Genomic DNA, 20132 nt, shown 5'->3' with positions numbered 1-20132 from the left:
AAGCCAGACTATGGTTTGCAACTGCACATGGGGACAAAGATCAGACTTTTTGGAGAAATATCCTCTGGTCTGATAAAACAAAAATAGAACTGTTTGGCCAGAATGACCATTGTTATGTTTGGAGGAAAAAGGGGAGGCTTGCAAGCCGAAGAACACCATCCCAACCTTGAAGCACAGGGGTGACAGCATCATGTTGTGGGGGTGCTTTGCTGCAGGAGGGACTGGTGCACTTCACAAAATAGATGGCATGAGAGAGGGAGGAAAATTATGTGGATATATTGAAGCAATATCTCGACATCAGTCAGGAAGTTAAAGCTTGGTTGCAAATGGGTCTTCCAAATGGACAATGACCCCAAGCATACGCCCAAAGTTGTGGCAAAATGGCATAAGGACAACAAAGTGAAAGTATTTGAGTGGCCATCACAAAGCCCTGACCTCAATCCCATAGAAAATGTGTGGGCAGAACTGAAAAAGCGTGTGCGAGCAAGGAGGCCTACCAACCTGACTGTCACGTTCCTGACCTATTTCTGTTAGTTTGTTGTATGTGTTAGTCGGTCAGGACGTGAGTTTGGGTGGGAATTCTATGTTTTCTGTTTCTATGTTGGTTTAAGGGTTGCCTGGTATGGCTCTTAATTAGAGGCAGGTGTTTGGCGTTCCTCTAATTGAGAGTCATATTTAGGTAGGCTGTTTCACAGTGTTCGTTGTGGGTGGTTGTCTCCTGTGTCAGTGTTTGTCGCACCATACGGGACTGTTCGGTTTGTTTGTTCATCGTTATTTATGTGTAGGCTATTTTCCCTGTTCGTGCGTTCTTCGTGTTTATGTAAGTTCGTCGTCCAGGTCTGTCTACTCCGTTTGTTATTTTGTTTATTAGTCAAGTGTATTTCGTTTTCGTGTTTTTTCCGTCTTTACTTTAATAAATATTATGTCTTCACAATCCGCTGCATTTTGGTTCAATCCCTGCTCCTCCTCTTCGGATGAAGAGGAGGAGGACAACCGTTACACTGACTCAGTTACACCAGCTCTGCCAGGAGGAATGGGCCAAAATGCACCCAACTTATTGTGGGAAGCTTGTGGAAGGCTACCCGAAACATTTGACCCAAGTTAAACAATTTAAGGCAATGCTACCAAATACTAATTGAGTGTATGTAAACTTCTGACCCACTGGTAATATGATGAAAGAAATAAGCTGAAATAAATCATTCTCTATAATATTCTGACATTTCACATTCATAAAATAAAGTGGTGATCCTAACTGACCTAAAACGGGGATTTTTTTACTAGGATTAAATGCCAGAATGTCACGATGGTCTTGAGGATATTGGGTGGACCAAGGCGCAGCGTGTGAAAAATACATGCTCTTTTTATTAGAGACGAGAGAAACCCGAAACGAACACTATAACAAAACGAAACAAAACAACAAACGACCGTGAAGCTACAAACTACAAACTACAGACAATTACCCACCAAAACCCAAATGCCTATGGCTGCCTTAAATATGGCTCTCAATCAGAGACAATGAACCACAGCTGCCTCTAATTGAGAACCAATCTAGGCAGCCATAGACATACAAACACCTAGACAAGACTCTGACCCATTAAACGTACAAAACCCCTAGACAATCCAAAAAACACATACATTCCCCATGTCACACCCTGACCTAACTAAAATAATAAAGAAAACAAAGATAACTAAGGCCAGGGCGTGACACAGAAATTATGAAAAACTGAGTTTAAATGTATTTGGCTAAGATGTATGTAAACTTCTGACTTCAACTGTACATGTGGAAAGGTACTCACACCATATACTTTCAATCTTTATTTGGCATTTGAATATTTTTTATATAGGAACATGTACCGCAACCTATACATAACACGTCTGTAACATGTATTCACTTAAACATTTGTTACAATTGATCCCAATACTGAAGAACATATCTGATACCGTATATTCTCAAGTGCAAGAAACCACACTGGAACACACGCTGGGCACGAGTCACATCATAGCTCCGGAAACAAAACCACCACAACACAACACACTCACGTACACAAGCACGACACCACACAACATCCATACAACACAACTGAGAGAACACATAGAAACGTACACAAAAAAAACACTTAAACACCAGCAAACATAAACTTAGCACTTTTCACTTGCAACCACTATCAGAATCTGAGTTTACACAGGCAGCCCAATTCTGGTCTTTTTTTTGTTGTAATCAGATTAGCTCTGAAAAGAATCTGATGTGGAAATAACCGATTTGAGCTGCCTGTGTAACCACAGCCATAGTGACGGAAGAGAAAGAGGACCAAAAAAAAGCAACAACTTCAAACGCTTTTTCAAGGACAGAACTACAGACACAGCAGCGCTTCTAATATTGACTACATTCAAACAAACTCATACGGATGTAGGGTCTTAATTTGATCACTGCACCGCATTAAATGCAGATGAGCTTCACTGAAAACCCCACCCTGACACACAGTTATATTAACAGCATTGCACTTTTCATGTAGCCTACTTTTGGCAGCTAATAGACTAACCAGCGATCAAGCAACATTCTGGACTAAACGTTCAAATCCTGTTGCTGCAGGATTATTTTTGCTGTGACAATACAGGTCAAATGATTTCGCTTGATAAGAAAGAGAGGTACCATCTTGCGTGAGTGCACTAAGGAATGTTCATACAATATATTGTACGACAGAATAGCTCCATAGACACAGGTCTTTCTCAATGAGCCCATAATACACCCTTGCTTTGATTACCTACAACAGCGTATTGTCGACTGAAGTGTTGGATGCAAAGGTCTGGAAACTGAGGCATGGATTTAAGACATGTCACGTGCACATGCGTAGGATCCATGATCCAATTCAGCCTTAAAGAAGATAAAGAGATTGGCCTTCATTAAAACTTGACCATAGATCCAGGGGACATGCATACAGAAGAGGCCATCATGCTGTATGAATGTGACCTGCTGTGACCTCGTACATGACCTCTGCAGGCCTAGATTCTGTTTCTGCTACACGGATCACTGCAGCGAAACAGAGCGTAAGCTGCATCCCACACTTCAACTATGTGACAGATCAGACCGCCATTTTAAGAGCTAAGAGTTAAGAGGGCAAAGAGGCTGTCAATAAAACACAGCATAACAAATCACATCTTACTCATTCCTGTATGTTGATTTACTACACTGTTGTTAATGTCATTTGAAGTTAATGGCCTGATTGCCTCGGGCATACGCAAGGGCATATTGTCTGTTTTCGATGTATCGTGTGTACATTTTCAAGATGTGAAATAATTCAGAGAGGAAATGAAGTGAGGAAATCTAAATTCCATAAGGTAGTAATAGTGGACATGACCATACCATCTTTGGTAAGCTAACGGAATGATTAGTAGATCTTTTAACAGGAACATTCTCGCCCAGTTTGGAAATGGTGTCCAGTGATACCTGGACAGAAGACCTAGTGCAATTTTCCCCCCTGGGTTTCCCAGCGGGTGGTTATATACATCTCCTTCAGAAACTATTCACACCCCTTGACTTTTTCCACATTTTGTTGTTTCAGCCTGAATTTAAAATGGTTGATGATTTTTGAAAACTTTACAAATGAAAAGCTGAAATGTCTTGAGTCAATAAGTATTCAAACGCTTTGTTATATGGCAAGCCTAAATAAGTTCGGGAGTAAAAATGTGCTTAACAAGTCACATAGTAAGTTGCATGGACTCACTGTGTGTGCAATAATAGTGTTTAACATGATTTCTACCCCACACATACAATTATCTGTAAGGTCCCTTAGTCGAGCAGTGAATTTCAAACACAGATTCAACCACAAAGACAAGGGTTTTCCCAATGCCTCACAAAGAAGGGCACCTATTGGTAGATGGGTAAAACAAGAGCAGACATTAAATATCCCTTTGAGCATGGTGAAGTTATTAATTACACTTCGGATGGTGTATCAATACACCCAGTCAATACAAAGATACAGGCGTCCTTCCTAACTCAGTTGACGGAGAGGAAGGAAACCGCTCAGGGATTTAACCATGAGGCTAATGCTGACTTTAAAACAGTTACAGAGTTTAATGGCTGTGATGTGAGAACTGAGGATGGATCAACAAACATTGTAGTTACTCCACAATACTAACCTTAAAGACAGAGTGAAAAAAAGGAAGCCTGTACAGAATAAAAATATTCCAAAACATGCATCCTGTTAGCAATAAGGAACTAAAGTAAAACTGCAAAAAATATGGCAAAGAAATTAACTTTGTGTCCTGAATACATTGTTATGTAATATGTTTGGGGCAAATTCAACACAACACATCACTGAGTACCACTCTTCATATTTTCAAGCATAGTTGTAGTCACATCATGTTATGGGTATGCTTGTCACTGGCAAGGACTAGGGAGTTTTTAGGATAGAAATAAATGGAATAGAGCTAAGCACAGGCAAAATCCTAGAGGAAAACCTTGTTCAGTCTGCTTTCCAACAGACACTGGGAAACAAATTAACCTTTCAGCAGGACAATAACCTAAAACACAAGGCCAAATGTACACTTGGAGTAGCTTACCAAGATGACATTGAATGTTCCCGAGTGGCCTAGTTACAGTTGACTTAAAATCGTCTTGAAAATATATGGCAAGACTTGAAAATGGCTGTCGAGCTATGATCAACAACCAACTTGACAGAGTTTGAATAATTTTCTTAATAATAATGTGCAAGCTCTTATAGATTTACCCAGAGGAACTGACAGCTGTAATCACTGCCAAAGGTGATTGATTCTAACATGTGTTGACTCAGGGTTGTGAATACGTATGTAAATGTAATATTTCTGTATTTAATTTTCAAAAATGTGCAAACATTTCTAAAAACATGTTTTCACTTTGTCATTATGGGGCATTGTGGGTAGATGGGTGAGAATAAAGATCGATTTAACACGTATTTCATTCAGGCTGTAACACAAAATGTGGAATAAGTCAAGTGGGTAGGAATACTTTCTGAAGGCACTGTATGTACTGTACGTTGACAGAGATCTCATTGACCTGACCTTTGCCCTTCCAGGGCTGGTTGTCCATATTAAATCCCTCTTAGTGGTCCTCTCCTGCATACATTCAGTACCGAACAGGAGTTTCTGTCCATTTCAGTTGCTTTGAGTTAAGTTTTCAGTGAGTTTAAAGGCACAATCAATCACTTTATCCACTCCTTTGCAGTCTTTTTATACGGCACGGCCATGTATGAAATATGTAGCTCATGCATCAGTATACGCATATGTATTCTAGTTAACAGCGTATAAGGCACCTGTAAGAACTGGTGGTCAGCAAAGTGAACTCTCCAAATCCTCTATCCAGAACCCCTTCCCCCATTGTCTGCTCTCCCACATACATACATCAATAACTCTCATCCTCTTTCCTGCCCCGGGTCCCACCCCTCACATCAGAGGGGCCGGCTGGAGTATAGCTTGGGCTGCAGGGAGACGGAGGGCGAGGGCTTAGGAGACTCCCTGTGGTCGTCAGGGGGTAAGGAGACGGTGCAGTGGGCCGTGTTCTTCACCGCTCCCCCCGTGAAACGGCAGCGCAGCAGCGAGCGGAGGTGGCGGAACACGGACTTGCGGAAGATGATGAACACCCAGGGGTCAACGATGGGGTTGAGGGCCTGGAAACGGAATGCCAGCAGGTTCTCCTGGTCGTCACCCACCGGCTCGATGGCATTGGCGAAACCGGCAATCTGAGGAGAGTTAAATACGAAAGAGTTCAGTTTATTAGGATCCCCAGTAGTTACTCTTATTGGTCAACATAGGGAGAGGGAGAGATACAGAAAAATAGAGTGCTGGGGGTGGGAGAGAGAGTAATAAGGGGGAAGCAACAAGAGCGAGGGAGGAGTAGGGACAAGACCCTGTATAAAAAGGCCAGTGTATATGCCAGTATATACGACAGGACGGAATGAGCCAGACAGACAGCCAGACAGACAGACAGACAGACAGACAGCCAGACAGACAGACAGACAGACAGACAGACAGACAGACAGACAGACAGACAGATCCTGCCCACAGAGAGCAGCTGGCTAAAAAGCATCTCAGCCGCCCCATTCCAATCCCGTTATTTCCTGTGATATATTCAACAAACAGTCTCATAATTGATTACGTGGCCTGGTGGAGTGTTATTGTGTCACAGTGTCAACTGTTTCCCTGTTGCTAAGGCCTGGGAGTGAAAAGTAATAACCCAAGACGGAATGGGAGCAACCCAGGGACCATTACAGGCCTGAGCTGTGCCAAATCCTCATCCAGGAGGGAGCAGGAACAGCACGACGCTCTCTCTTCTCCACCATGGGCTAACTAGCCAAAACAGACACGATGTCCTGTAATGCACTAACAGACATTGGAGATGATCAAAAGGCAGAGAACATTGTGCAGACACTGTATTTGCATTGCCACAACTACAGACACAATACAAAATGAACTGATGTTTCTGTAGAAATGTAGTAATGCCTTTTGGAGGGAAGTGAATCCCCAAATTGCACAAAATGATGTTAGCGAAAGAGTCACTCGTCACACACACGTTATGTCTTTCTATCCTTGTGGGTACCAAAAATGTATTTCCATTCAAAATCCTATTTTCCCTAACCCTTAGTCCTAAACCTAACACTAACCCATACCCTAAACCTAACACTAACCCATACCCTAAAACTAACCCATACCCTAAACCTAACACTAACCCATACCCTAAACCTAACACTAACCCATACCCTAAACCTAACACTAACCCATACCCTAAACCTAACCTAACCCATACCCTAAACCTAACACTAACCCATACCCTAAACCTAACACTAACCCATACCCTAAACCTAACACTAACCCATACCCTAAACCTAACACTAACCCATACCCTAAACCTAACACTAACCCATACCCTAAACCTAACACTAACCCATACCCTAAACCTAACCTAACCCATACCCTAAACCTAACACTAACCCATACCCTAAACCTAACACTAACCCATACCCTAAACCTAACACTAACCCATACCCTAAACCTAACACTAACCCATACCCTAAACCTAACACTAACCCATACCCTAAGCTTAAAATAGCCTTTGTCTTTTACTATCCTTGTGGGGACCGTTGGGGATTTTAGGTCCCAACAAGGATAGAAGAACCATCACACACACACACACACACACACACACACACACACACACACACACACACACACACACACACACACACACACACACACACACACACACACACACACACACACACACACACACACACACACACACAGAGACAGAGAGAGAGAATAGCCTGTCTTCCCTCTCACGAGGACCCTTATTTCCTCTTCAAAGCTGACAAATCTAACTGTGCAGGAAAGCTTCCTAATTTAAGTACTAACGATGGCTACATGGGACCACAGCTAGTGTAATTCATTACATTCATGGGAGTGGAGGATCAATTATAAATGCAGCATGTTTTCCCTGATTTAACTGTTTGTCCCACGGCTTGGTGCTGGGCTGCACTGTCATTTATTCATTCACAGTGAAAGGGTCTCCTACTGTAGGGGTGAAATATGTGTCATCCAATGGAGGATGCTGAGGGATAGTGAAGTAAATCTACCATTACTGCCATTACTGTAGCCCCAGGCTGAGTTAGAGGAGGTATATGTTATATGGGCTGTTCTCTGAGTCTGAACAGCGGCAGTAAGGTTAAAGGTCTGACACACAGCTCCCGAGACAGTAGAGGAGTTAAGAGGCCCTATACTATACAGGCTGATAATTGTGGTCCTATGTAGCTCAGTTGGTAGAGCATGGCATGGTGCTTGGCCAGGATAGTAGGTTTGATTCCCGGGACCACCCACATGTAAAAAAAATATATATCTGCACGCAGGACTGTAAGTCACTTAGGGTAAAAGTGTCTGCTAAATGTCATATATTATTACCCGGGCAGACGCACGACCCTGGTGACTACTCAGTGAGCCGTGACTTCGAGAGCTGGTGACAGCCAGACTAATATATTACAGCCTGTCGGAAATGTGATTTGGATGTGTACTGTGAAAAAAAGCTTAATATGATGTTTGTTGTTACGCGTTGCCAAAGCATCTCACAAACAACACTGCTTCAGTTACCACCTTCTCCTTGCCACCCTGCCACATATGGCTCTCTGGGCAGACCTGGTATCCTTTAAAAGAGACACAAATCACGGGCACTGCCATGGAGTGCGGGTTTAGAACGCAGGATAGATGAGAGGCATCAGCCGCTGGTTAAACATGCTCCGTACTGATGAATGTGTGTGGTTTATAAGGCTCTGTGACAGGCTGCAGTAGCAGGGCAGTCTGGGGGGGGGGGGGGGGGGGACAATCCATAAGTAGGAAAAGGCATATACAAGAATAATAAAACACACACACACACACACACACACACACACACACACACACACACACACACACACACACACACACCTACCTAAGGGTGTATCTACCTGGGTACAGTCTGTCTGTGTGGGGGGCGGATCAGGGAGGCATGGATACATTATAGGCCATTTGGTGCTGGTGATGGCCTTTGCTATAAGGAAATAGGCCCCATAACGGCCTATTAGTCTCCATCTTGGCTCCTGAAGGACTGTTACTCCCCTTCCCCTCAGATCCTGTTTCAATGACATGCAAACTCCACGTGAAAACAACCACTTAGAGTACACTTCCTGTTTTCATACATCTTTCTGTGAACAGAGTCTTGATGATACGGTGTTAGTTCGCAGTCCAATAATGACTTCAGTTGTTCCTGAGAATGAGAACACAAAGTAACACTCCTGTGTTTTGTAGGAGAGGTTATAGACCAAGACATGGCACTAGGGCATCACTGTCAATAGCTCAGTGGGCGAACGCAGCACTAACACAACCAGAAAACCAGGTTCAATACCCATCTTTTCTCACTCGTTACACCCATCAGTCACCACATTGTCTTTGTGACTCTCTCACTTTCCTCAGCCTGTTATTACAGTCCACCCTCTGAACACAGGCTGAATTTTATTTATTTAACCTTTATTTAACTAAGCAAGTCAGTTAAGAACAAATTCTTATTCACAATGACGACCTAGGAACAGTGGGTTAACTGGCTTGTTCAGGGGCAGAACGACAGATTTTTACCTTGTCAGCTCGGGGATTCGATCTAGCAACCTTTCGGTTACTGGCCCAACGCTCGAACCACTAGGCTACCTGCCGCCCCTAAATATACTACAGTCAACAAAGTCAGCAAAAACACTACAGTGAATACTATAGTATTTATACCATGGTATACTATAGTATTTTCTTCGTGTTGGCCCAACACTCTAACCACTAGGCTACCTGCCACCATGAAAGGTCACAAACAAGGGCTAACTTTTGCATCAATGCAAAGCCGGAGACTTGGACTCTTCCAGGGGAGACATTCCTATACTGTGAGCGTTCATCTATGTTGGTCCATGGAGGTCTTTCTATACTCTACTCTAGGAAGATGGCTTGAGAGTCTTTTCATCTACTTAGTACTGAGAAAACGGTGTGTGTGTGTGTGTGTGTGTGTGTGTGTGTGTGTGTGTGTGTGTGTGTGTGTGTGTGTGTGTGTGTGTGTGTGTGTGTGTGTGTGTGTGTAGCTGGACTTTGTATGATCAACACCCTTTAAAACCCTATTCCCCACAGCCAAGCCATTATGGAGAAGAAACGTCTAGCTCTCAGACAACGTGCGTGTCCCGTCTGCGTGCGCGTGGGAATTCTATCTGTGGAATCACTCGGTCTGTCAATATCTTCTGTCTGTCCACCAAAATTAGAACCAGTCTACACAATCCTTTTGTCAGCTGTCTGGGGAATCATTGTGTGTGTGTGTGTGTGTGTGTGTGTGTGTGTGTGTGTGTGTGTGTGTGTGTGTGTGTGTGTGTGTGTGTGTGTGTGTGTGTGTGTGTGTGCATTAAGAAAGACCAAAAAGGCTACAGAGAGACTACAATGCAGCCATTAAGACTGTACACGTGCTCAGCAGGCTTCTGTGTATTGACTGGTAACAATAGAAGAGTTATTTACCCGGAAGGCTCAATCCCCAGGCGGGGTCTGGACCTGCTGTGTATGCACCGGCAAGGAAACAAAGCTTTTATCTAAGTATCCAACTACACGATACATAGGTGACCTGTTCAAGCGGTTGTATAAAGCCTCTAATGTACCCTTACTGGAAAGAGTATTATGCTCTGAGGAGGGGGCATCAGTTCTAGATGCAAGCACAATGTTGACCAGGCAGGCGCCAGTAGACACAGCCCATCAGGGCCTGTGGTCTGTTCATAACTCATACCGAGCCTGGCAACGATAAGAGATACTGGGCATCGCAGACCAGAGCTAACACGAGGTCGATATTTCCTCTGCCAGAGGGCAACTTCAGAAAGAGAGAGAGAGAGAGAGAGAGAGAGAGAGAGAGAGAGAGAGAGAGAGAGAGAGAGAGAGAGAGAGAGAGAGAGCGAGAGCGAGAGCGAGAGAGAGAGAGAGTTCTCCTTCAGCTCATCCTCAAATGATGATGACTCACCCCAGCAATCGAGCTCCAATGTCATCCTGTGCTTTTCTTGGCAACTATCTGCGTATTGTTCATAATTATCTGATAATTATCCTTGTATGTTAATCATTGTTACACAGTCTTTCTAACAGATGCCTACTGAAGTAACAAAGAACAGATGTTTGCCAGGAAATATTACACTTTCACTGACTTTATACACAGCCATGTTTTGTCCCACCACAATGTTTTTGAAAACAGCTACTTAAGTCTTGTTTTTCTAGCCCTGAGAACATGTTTGCACGCATCCGCACTCACACTCACACACACACACAGCCGCACAGAGACGTGACATCACACTCAGTGAGTTAGGGGTGGTGTGGCAGCTTGGCTTTGACATCGTTCCACCCACTCAGACTAACCCCTCAAATTGTGGTCCTCTTCAGTTCCCCCTCTCTTCCTTCTCCCCTTAGCCCCCTCTCTCACTCTGTTTCATTCCCTATCTCTCCCCTCCTTACAAGTCTCTCCATCCTCTCTTATCATCTCCCGTTTTTCATTGTTGCCATTATCTTGATCTCCCCTCACAAGCTCAAACCTCTCTCCTCTCCTTCCACTCCCACTTTCTCTCACTCGCACCTCGGTCTGCTTGCACTCTCCCCTTCAGAAAGCTCCTGTTCCGGTTCCAAGTCCTTTTTCATTACCACTAAGGGGAACTGAGGGCAGGTGTTGTAAAAAAACTAAAAAAACTTCACGTGAAGCAGCATGTGGCTCGATATACAGCACAAACACTGTCTGACCCATAAAACAGACAAATAAAGACTGAAAAGTGCTGCATTTGCTGTGTAGCAGCCAGCTCAGAACCTGCCAATAGAGGCCACATTAAAGAGGAAGTGAAACTGTAGCCACTGTGTCACTGTGCCGGAGTCCCCACTTTCAGACGGCGAAAGAAGACGACTGGATAAGCTGTAAGCACATCTAGCCATGTTGCTAGCCATGTCAATAGAAGGTTTCAGCAATAGGCTGGGTAGGCGTTTACCGTTGGATCTTCTCAGGGCTTTTTTCCCCCGAGATCTGATGATCAGAGCAACTTCCTAAGAACCACCATCTATCGTTTTCCTGAGAGACTCCGTCACTCACCGGACGACGATAATTGGAGAACGAGGAGGCACAAATCACATCCAGAAGGAAGGAAGTGTGGCTGAGTTACAGAGGATGAGGGAAATGGGGCAGAGATCATAGCCCATCTTCTCCAGCTATACATGGTGGGACTAGGACCAACAGACAGAGAACGGAAGGGACAAGAACAGACCAGGAGTGACCAGGACACCTCAACAGAGGGGAAAACGGGAGAAAAAAAATGTAACACACGGAGGAAGCTTGTCCAATAAAAACGCTCATATTTGTTTTGTGATTGAAAATGCTTTCTCCAGTTTTGTGCCCAAATTAGAGCAGAAGAAACATGGCAGGAAATAGCAGAAATAGCAGAATATGTGTGGGGTCAATGAGGAACACTAGACCTTTCCCCAGAGTCCCTTCCTCTGTAGCAAAGAATCTCTAAAGACAGAAATCCGCACCACAGGGTTTACTGACTGTCACTCTGATGTACAAATGTGATTACCTAGCAGGTACATGTCTTTGCATGTATTTTACTATTAAAACTGTTGGCATGTGAGAGAGGCAGGTAGCGTGGGATGAGTTTATGTTACATCACCGAGACAGCACGATCTGTCACTGTAGCCACTTCACAAGCCCTGACACGTAGACTCTCGTTAGGATTCTCTGTGACTAACGGCTTCCAGAACACACCAAACTTCTTCCTGCACACTACTACAAACCAGGGGTAATATAAGGGAGTGTTAAGCAGGACACACCATAGCAAAATGTTTTGAAACGTTCTGCAACAGAAAATGATAATTGTTGTTTCTTTATTTGAGTAGTTTTGGTAGCGCGTCCCCGTTTCACACAGTTTCCAAACGTTTTCTCCCTACTGAACACAAACCGGGGTTGTCTTTAGGCCTCTTCGGTATAGCCACTGCAGAAGCCACCCACTGACAGCCTCGGTGACAGGGCTGCTCCAAAACATGTGCTAGAGTTGTTGGCATTGGGGCTGGTCGTGGAGAAACAGAGAGTTTTCCCCACAACTAATTGATGAGTAAACTTTACAGCTGTTTCGCGTGTTCGCGTGTTCGCTCAAATTAGAGACAGCTACAAACGTAAACAACAAAAACAAAACTACGAAGAGGGAAAGGAAGAGTGAGAGAGAGAGAGACAGAACAAGGTTTCAGAGCTTGGCAGGCCATTTGTTGTGGTATGCAGAATACATGATCGACTCAATAATTTGGCAGGGCGCGTTGACTAGGGAGAGAGCATGAAAAAGAACCATATGTGGTAGACGGCTTCTACTTCAGGGATATACTGTATTGTCTCTGTGCTTTGGTTTCGTGGTCATATCCAGTTACCTCTACTACTCCATGTCCTCACTGTCTTATCAACACTAAGAGGATACACATATCTGAAAGTTGACTAATGTCTTACACAGTATGTGTAGTCTATATTCAAGGAAAAACAAGTCAGAATTTCATCCGGTAAAAGTGAGGAATGCTTCCACCCACTGGGCACAGATGTCAATTCAACGAATATTCCACGTTAATTGAAAGTCATGTAATTGAGAAGACATAGACACAGCGTTGGTTCAACCAGTGTCTGCCCAGTGGGCAGTTTCTCTAATCCTGTCCTATACTCGTATGTTGCCAAAGCATAAACTGTAGATTTAAAAAAAAAAAAAACACTTCAAAAACCCCATCTCAAACTTGTATCTCAAACAGACCATTTCAAAAAAGCTTGCTATTTCCTCATGATGTCAAATTTCTGAGGAGGATGAGCTGGCCAATCAGTGGTCTACTTACTTGAATATTTTGAATGACCGGTATATGCCCACTTCATTCTGTTGAGGTAAGCCCACACCATCCAACACAGAAAAGCTGCTCTTAACATACATAGTCCTGCTATCAAATTAACAAATCGAACTCCAGTGGCCTCATGGGCGGAATGTTATTAATATTTGTCATAATGAATAAATATTATTTCAAAAAAATCTGGTGTATAACTTTTGATATAGAAACACCAGATTTTTTTGAAATAATATTTATTAATTATGACAATTATTCTGTGATGTATTAAATATGAAACTTTATATACATTTCAACTCTTTATCTGGCCTGGTACAGGTGTCTTCTTTTTTAAGCCTATAACCATGAGGTGTATACTTTTGTTACAAAGTAGATTTGTTTAAGACTACCAAAAAACACTGCGTGACCCTGATTTAGCCCACTGCAGTAAAATGTTTTAACTACCATTTTGTGGAAGGAAAACTATTTCACTTGTAGGTCATATTTCATAGAAATATGGAAACCCAGGACAGTTACTTTAAAGAGACAGATTGGGGGGTAAGGCCATGTGATAGACTAGCGTCCTGTCCAGGGGGTGTACATGTACTGTACTGTACAGTACCAGTCAAAAGTTGCCTCACACTACAAAAACTGGATAAACAGGCTCCTGCTCCTATGAGCCCTTCTTGATTGCACAAGCCAAGCCTCATGCAAGGCTTGTCAGCTGAGTGGAGCTGGCAGCACACAGGTGCTGTGCTGGAGTACAGGGGCATATCAGGTGAACTCACACACACACGCCGTATAATGACGACAGATAGAGGGGCACAGGGGTGAGTGTGGACCGGAATGATACACGCACTGACTGTCACACACTGAAACAAAAACACACAGACCTATTACTTTCCTCCTTCACAGGCACACACGCACACACACACGCACACACTTCTAGGAAATATGACCTATAAGTGCAAGAGGGCGCCTATCGACATGACAGCTTCGCTTCAAGTCCTTAGGAAACTGTGCAGTATTTGTTTTTTTCTGTGTTAAAAAAAAAAATATATATATATTTGTTTTCTAAGCATTTCGCTACACTTGCAATAACATCTGCTAACCATGTGCATGTGACCAATACAAAATGTGATTTGATTTGACACAGCGGACACCTGAGGTGATTGATCAGGGACATAAAGTGCGATCCAAACCCAGTTACTGATTAACACACAGTAGGTACACATGAACAAAACCTGATCACAGTCTCCATCTGGCACAGACGTCAATTCAACGTTGAGTCATCCAGTGTATGCCCTGTGTGGATGGCTATGAAAGGAATTGTTGAGAACTCTCAACGAACTCTCTCAATTCCCACTCCAGGGACATGTCCTCTGCAATGCCCACACATTACCCTCTGGACCTCTATATTACTGATGGTGTCATTAAACCTTCCCTTTAAATACAATACAGCTGCAGCCACACACATCCCTGAAGGGATTTAGGTTGAAACCAACAGTCCCATGTTAGAGCAACTATGCTTGGTTGTTTATTGCTATATATTTGTTTATTGCTATGTATTTAGCAACGTTAAAATGAATATCTCATAATTAAGTTGAATTTCAGGGGAACAGAATGATGCTCCCTTGGCTCCTTTAGGGGTAGGGGGCACATAGTAGCAGTTTTGGCAAGGCCTGTAATGGGATATGTAAGGGGGTGAGAGGGCTTTTAGCTGGAGTGTAGCAGTAACCCTAACTATGGGTCAGTGGTCGCTAAAACACAAAGCCACCGATTCCGCTATGGGTTCCTGGATGCCTGGTTTCAATTATTAGAATGGTGCAGTCCCCGCTGTCCGCATTCTCTAGCTCTGAGCGTTCTGCGGGCGGAACATGTGTTCTCCACATGAACTGAGACTTCTAGAATGATCAGAGAGATATTTAATAAACAGAGATTGAACAAAAACGTTCTCTAAACAGCCCGTAAATAAATCTGAATGTACTATGTAAGAGATGAAAAAAAAGGGCACAGTATTGCCTGCTGGTTTTACGATGTAGGATTAATGGATCGGGTCCATCTATGTTTTAACGGTATGCTTATTTACTAAATGCAGGGAAACTTAAAACCTGACAGTGAACTCAGAAATGACATAGTATTTGTAACTGGGGAATTTCATTTAATATTCCAATAGGACACGTCACGGTGAATCATTAAGACTGCTCCACTGTTGGAATTCCCATGTCTTTTTTACAAGGGTGTACGTGTAACTGATGGAGGGATTTTACTCAATATTCCAATAGGATATGAAAAGTTTCATTCAAAAACTCTATATATGTAACGGAACTCTAGTTCCTCCTCCTCCTCGGACGAGGAGAGGAGAGAGGGATCGGAAGACCAATGTGCAGCGAGGTATGATGACATAATAGATTTATTTAAAGACGAAGACGAAGACGAAAAAACACTTGGAAAATTACAAAACAACAAAAACGACGTAGACTGACCTAAAACATGAGAACTACTAATACACGAAGAACGCACGAAACAGGTACAGACTACAAACCAACGCTACAGTCCCGTGTGGCACGAACATACATACAGACACAGGAGACAATCACCCACAAACAAACAGTGAGAACAACCTACCTTAATATGACTCTCAATCAGAGGAAACGCCAAACACCTGCCTCTAATTGAGAGCCATACCAGGCAACCCATTAACCCAACATAGAAACACAACACATAGAAATGCCCACCCAGCTCACGTCCTGACCAACAAAACAACAGATAAACACAAGAACTAGGGTCAGAACGTGACAATATATCCATTTTCGGAAATGTTGGTAAATTAGCTTCTATTTTTTAAAGAAATGATGAAAGAGATTTGTTAATTTTTCACTATCTAATCATGGCATGGGGTTGTTCAATGACAGATATTCATTTGTTTAAAATCTTTCCCTTTCAGAGAGACAAATGGTCATGTTTTTTTGCAAGACGCTATATATATCCGCCTCGCTCGCAGAAAAATAAGTAGTACTGCTTGGTTTTACACAGTCAAATGTATCAAACAACTACATTTTTTTATAGAGAAATGGACAAATGATACATTTGTGACATCAATATTACATCTACATGTGACATTTGAGTCATTCAGCAGACGCTCTTATCCAGAGCGACTTACAGTTAGTAAATTCGTCTTATGATAGCTAGGTGAGACTACCTCATATCCCAGTCAAACATACAGGATACATACATTCCATTCCAGGTAAACAATATGGATGTACAGCATTACGAAAAAAAAACATTTACATACATATCTAAAATATCTGTAATATTAACAGTAATATTTTTCCACACATGAAGGTACCCAATTAGCAAACATTTCTGATGAAATGTTTTTAATAAAATGTGACTTTTTTTTGAAAATTGCGTTTTGGAAATAAACTCTTCGCATGGTGAATCATTATGACTTCGACTGTTGGAATTCCTATTTCCCTTTACAAGGGTGTAAGGCAATCCAAGGAATCCACAAAACTTCACACACTTTCGCCAATCATTCAGAAAAACGTGGATTATTTCCTAACAGAGAAAAGCTCGCAATAACTCACAGTTTTAAAAAAGCTAACTGCAACCAAGTCTGTAGTGCAGTCAACTCAAAACCCAGAATAGTTCCATATCAGACATCATTGCATGCTGCTTTATATCAGTAGTTCAGGTGATTTAGTCACATGACTCCTGGGTTAGATATAGGGTTTGTCTAATGTGTGTGTGCAGTATTTCACTTCAATGTGTGTATTGGCAGACTTCATTAGATCATGTTCTGGGATAAGGAGGGTGAACCAACACCTCGCACAAGTGGCCTATTGTTCTACACCTACACCTCTGAATCCTGTCGTAGGGCTTTTCTTTACTGCCCCAACGACGTATATGAACGACCGTCAATATTGACACAACCGTGTTGAACAACTGTGTTCCGGCGTCTTAATAATCAATATTTGTAATAGAAACCAATCGGTTGTAATAAGGGATACATCCATTCTGATTTGGTCGTTGCATACAGTATTAGCAATTATAACTCTGCGTTCTTGCAGTTTCTCTTGTATCACTTTGGCACATTTTTCAGATGACAGCGATATATTTTCAAAACTAAGAGCAAAACTCTGAACTAATAACACTTGTAATGTATGTTCAAAACCTTTGATTGTGCATTCATTGGGGTTTCCCACATCTTTCACCCGTCAGTCATTCATACAAAATCAACGTTTTCTGTGAAATACCATGAGAACTTTGACTTTAGACACCAATAAATCAGATGATGATGGACTCACCATTTAGTCATTTTAACTTCCATTATATCAAATATATTTTAAAAAATAAATACAAGATACACATTTCAAAACTGTTATTTTTGAATTGCTGGATAGAAAGAACCGTAGATGGTAAATATACTTTTCTATACAGTATTTGACTATAATTTCACATGCAATAAAAAAAAAATGTTTTATCCAATGGCAGGTTGTGAGCATGTAGAGAAATATGTCAGTCTTACAGTTTCATTATCCTTACACAGTACACACAGTACACACAGTGCAGTCGGAAAGTATTCAGGCCTTTGATTTTTTCCACATTTTGTTACCGTAGCCTCGTTCTAAAATGGATTACATTCTTTTTTCCCCTCACCAATCTACACACAATACCCCATAAGGAAAAAGCAAAACAGGTTTTTAGAAATGTTGCAAATGTATTAAAAATAAAAAACAGAAAATACCTTATTTACATAAGTATTCAGACCCTTTGCTATGAGACTCGAAATTGAGCTCAGGTACATCCTGTTCCCATTGATCATCCTTGAGCTGTTTCTACAACTTGATTAGAGTTCACCTGTGGTAAATTCAATTGATTGGACATGATATGGAAAGGCACACACCTGTTTATATATCCCACAGTTGACAGTGCATGTCAGAGCAAAAACCAAGCCATGAGGTCAAATAAATTGTCTGTAGAGCTTCATGACAAGATTGTGTCATGGCACAGCTCTGGGGAAGGGTACCAAAACATTTCTGCAGCATTGAAGGTCCCCAAAAACAGAGTGGCCTCCATCATTCTTAAATGGAAGAAGTTTGGAACGACCAAGATGCTTCCTAGAGCTGGCTGCCCGGCCAAATTGAGAAATCGGAGGAGAAGGGCCTTGGACAAGAAGGTGACCAAGAACCTGATGGTCACTCTGATAGAGCTCAAACTGGGGCAAAGGTTCACCTTCCAACAGGACAACTACCCTAAGCACCCAGCCAAGACAATGCAGGAGTGGCTTCAGGACAAGTCTCTGAATGTCCTTCAGTGGCCCAGCCAGAGCCCGGGCTTGAACCCAATTGAACATCTCTGGAGAGACCTGAAAATATCTGTAAAGCAACGCTCCCCATCCAACCTGACGGAGCTTGAGAGGATCTGCAGAGAAGAATGGGAGAAACTCCCTAAATACAGGTGTGCCAAGCTTGTAGCCACACTCCCAGAAAGACTCCAGGCTGTAATTGCTGCCCTAGGTGTTTCAACAAAGTACTGAGTAAAGGTATATACTTATGTAAAGTATATATATATACTTATGTAAATGTGACATTTCAGTTGCATTTTTTAAACCTGTTTTTGCTTTGTCATTATGGGGTATTGTGTGTAAATTGATGAGAAAAACAAAAAATGTATCCATTTTAGAATAAGGCTGTAATGAGTGACGCTCTCCTCATCCTCGGATGAGGTGAGGAGAGAGGGATCTGAAGACCAAAACGCAGGCTTTGGGAAATAAGCCATCTTTATTATACAATATGATGGCAACACGAAACGAAACAAAACACTTTCAAACTACAAAACAAGACAACGACGTTGAACGAAACCTGAACATAAACTTACATAACTAAACATAAACTTACGTACAGGAAACGGACGACATCGAAACGAAACGAAACAAACAAACGCTACAGTCCCATGTGGTACGAACGTACATACAGACATAGGAGACAATCACCCACAAACAAACAGTGAGAATGCCCTACCTAAATATGACTCTTAATTAGAGGCAAACGCAAACCACCTGCCTCTAATCAAGAGCCATACCAGGCAAACCAAAACCAACATAGAAACAGATAACATAGAATGCCCACCCAACCTCACGTCCTGACCAACTAACACACAAAAACTAACATAAATAGGTCAGGAACGTGACAGTACCCCCCCCACAAGGTGCGAACTCCGGACGCACCAGCACAAAGTCTAGGGGAGGGTCTGGGTGGGCATCTAACCACGGTGGTGGTTCAGGCTCGGGGCGCGGTTCCCACCCCACCATAATCCATCCTAACTTCCTCCCTCCAAGAATGTCCACCCTCTTTTGACCCCCACAAAATTCCCTTAACAACATATCTAATAGGGACAACACCGGGACAGAGAGATAAATCAAGAAAGAGGGATAGATAAGAATATAGAGATAGATGAAGATAGAGAGGGAGATTAGGATAGAGGGGCAACTCCGGACTGAAAGGCAGCTCCGGACAGAGAGACAGCTCTGGACTGATGGGCAGTTCTGGGTATCCAGCCTTTTCAGGCTGAAGGACAGCTCATGGCTGACTGACGAATCTCGATGCTCATGGCTGGCTGACGGCTCTCGACGCTCATGGCAGGCTGACGGCTCTCGACGCTCATGGCAGGCTGACGGCTCTCGACGCTCATGGCAGGCTGACGGCTCTCGACGCTCATGGCAGGCTGACGGCTCTCGACGCTCATGGCAGGCT

At 42.7% G+C, this 20132-nt stretch overlaps 1 protein-coding gene across 1 annotated transcript in view; it reads right to left on the bottom strand.

Annotated features, from left to right (window-relative positions):
- Positions 1–1800: 1800 nt before the first annotated feature.
- The window catches only part of LOC129832386 (prostacyclin receptor-like), a 54450-nt gene continuing 36118 nt past the window's right edge, over positions 1801–20132 (bottom strand). The window contains exon 2 of the mRNA XM_055896409.1: positions 1801–5714. Within this exon, the coding sequence (XP_055752384.1) occupies positions 5424–5714 (291 nt within the window). The 3' untranslated portion in view covers positions 1801–5423. The remainder of the gene's footprint in view (positions 5715–20132) is intronic.

This window comes from Salvelinus fontinalis, chromosome 33 (genome assembly GCF_029448725.1).
Source record: "Salvelinus fontinalis isolate EN_2023a chromosome 33, ASM2944872v1, whole genome shotgun sequence".
NCBI lineage: Eukaryota > Metazoa > Chordata > Actinopteri > Salmoniformes > Salmonidae > Salvelinus > Salvelinus fontinalis.
The sequence above is the reverse complement of the archived record's forward strand: the minus strand, read 5'-3'. Positions and strand labels throughout refer to the sequence as shown.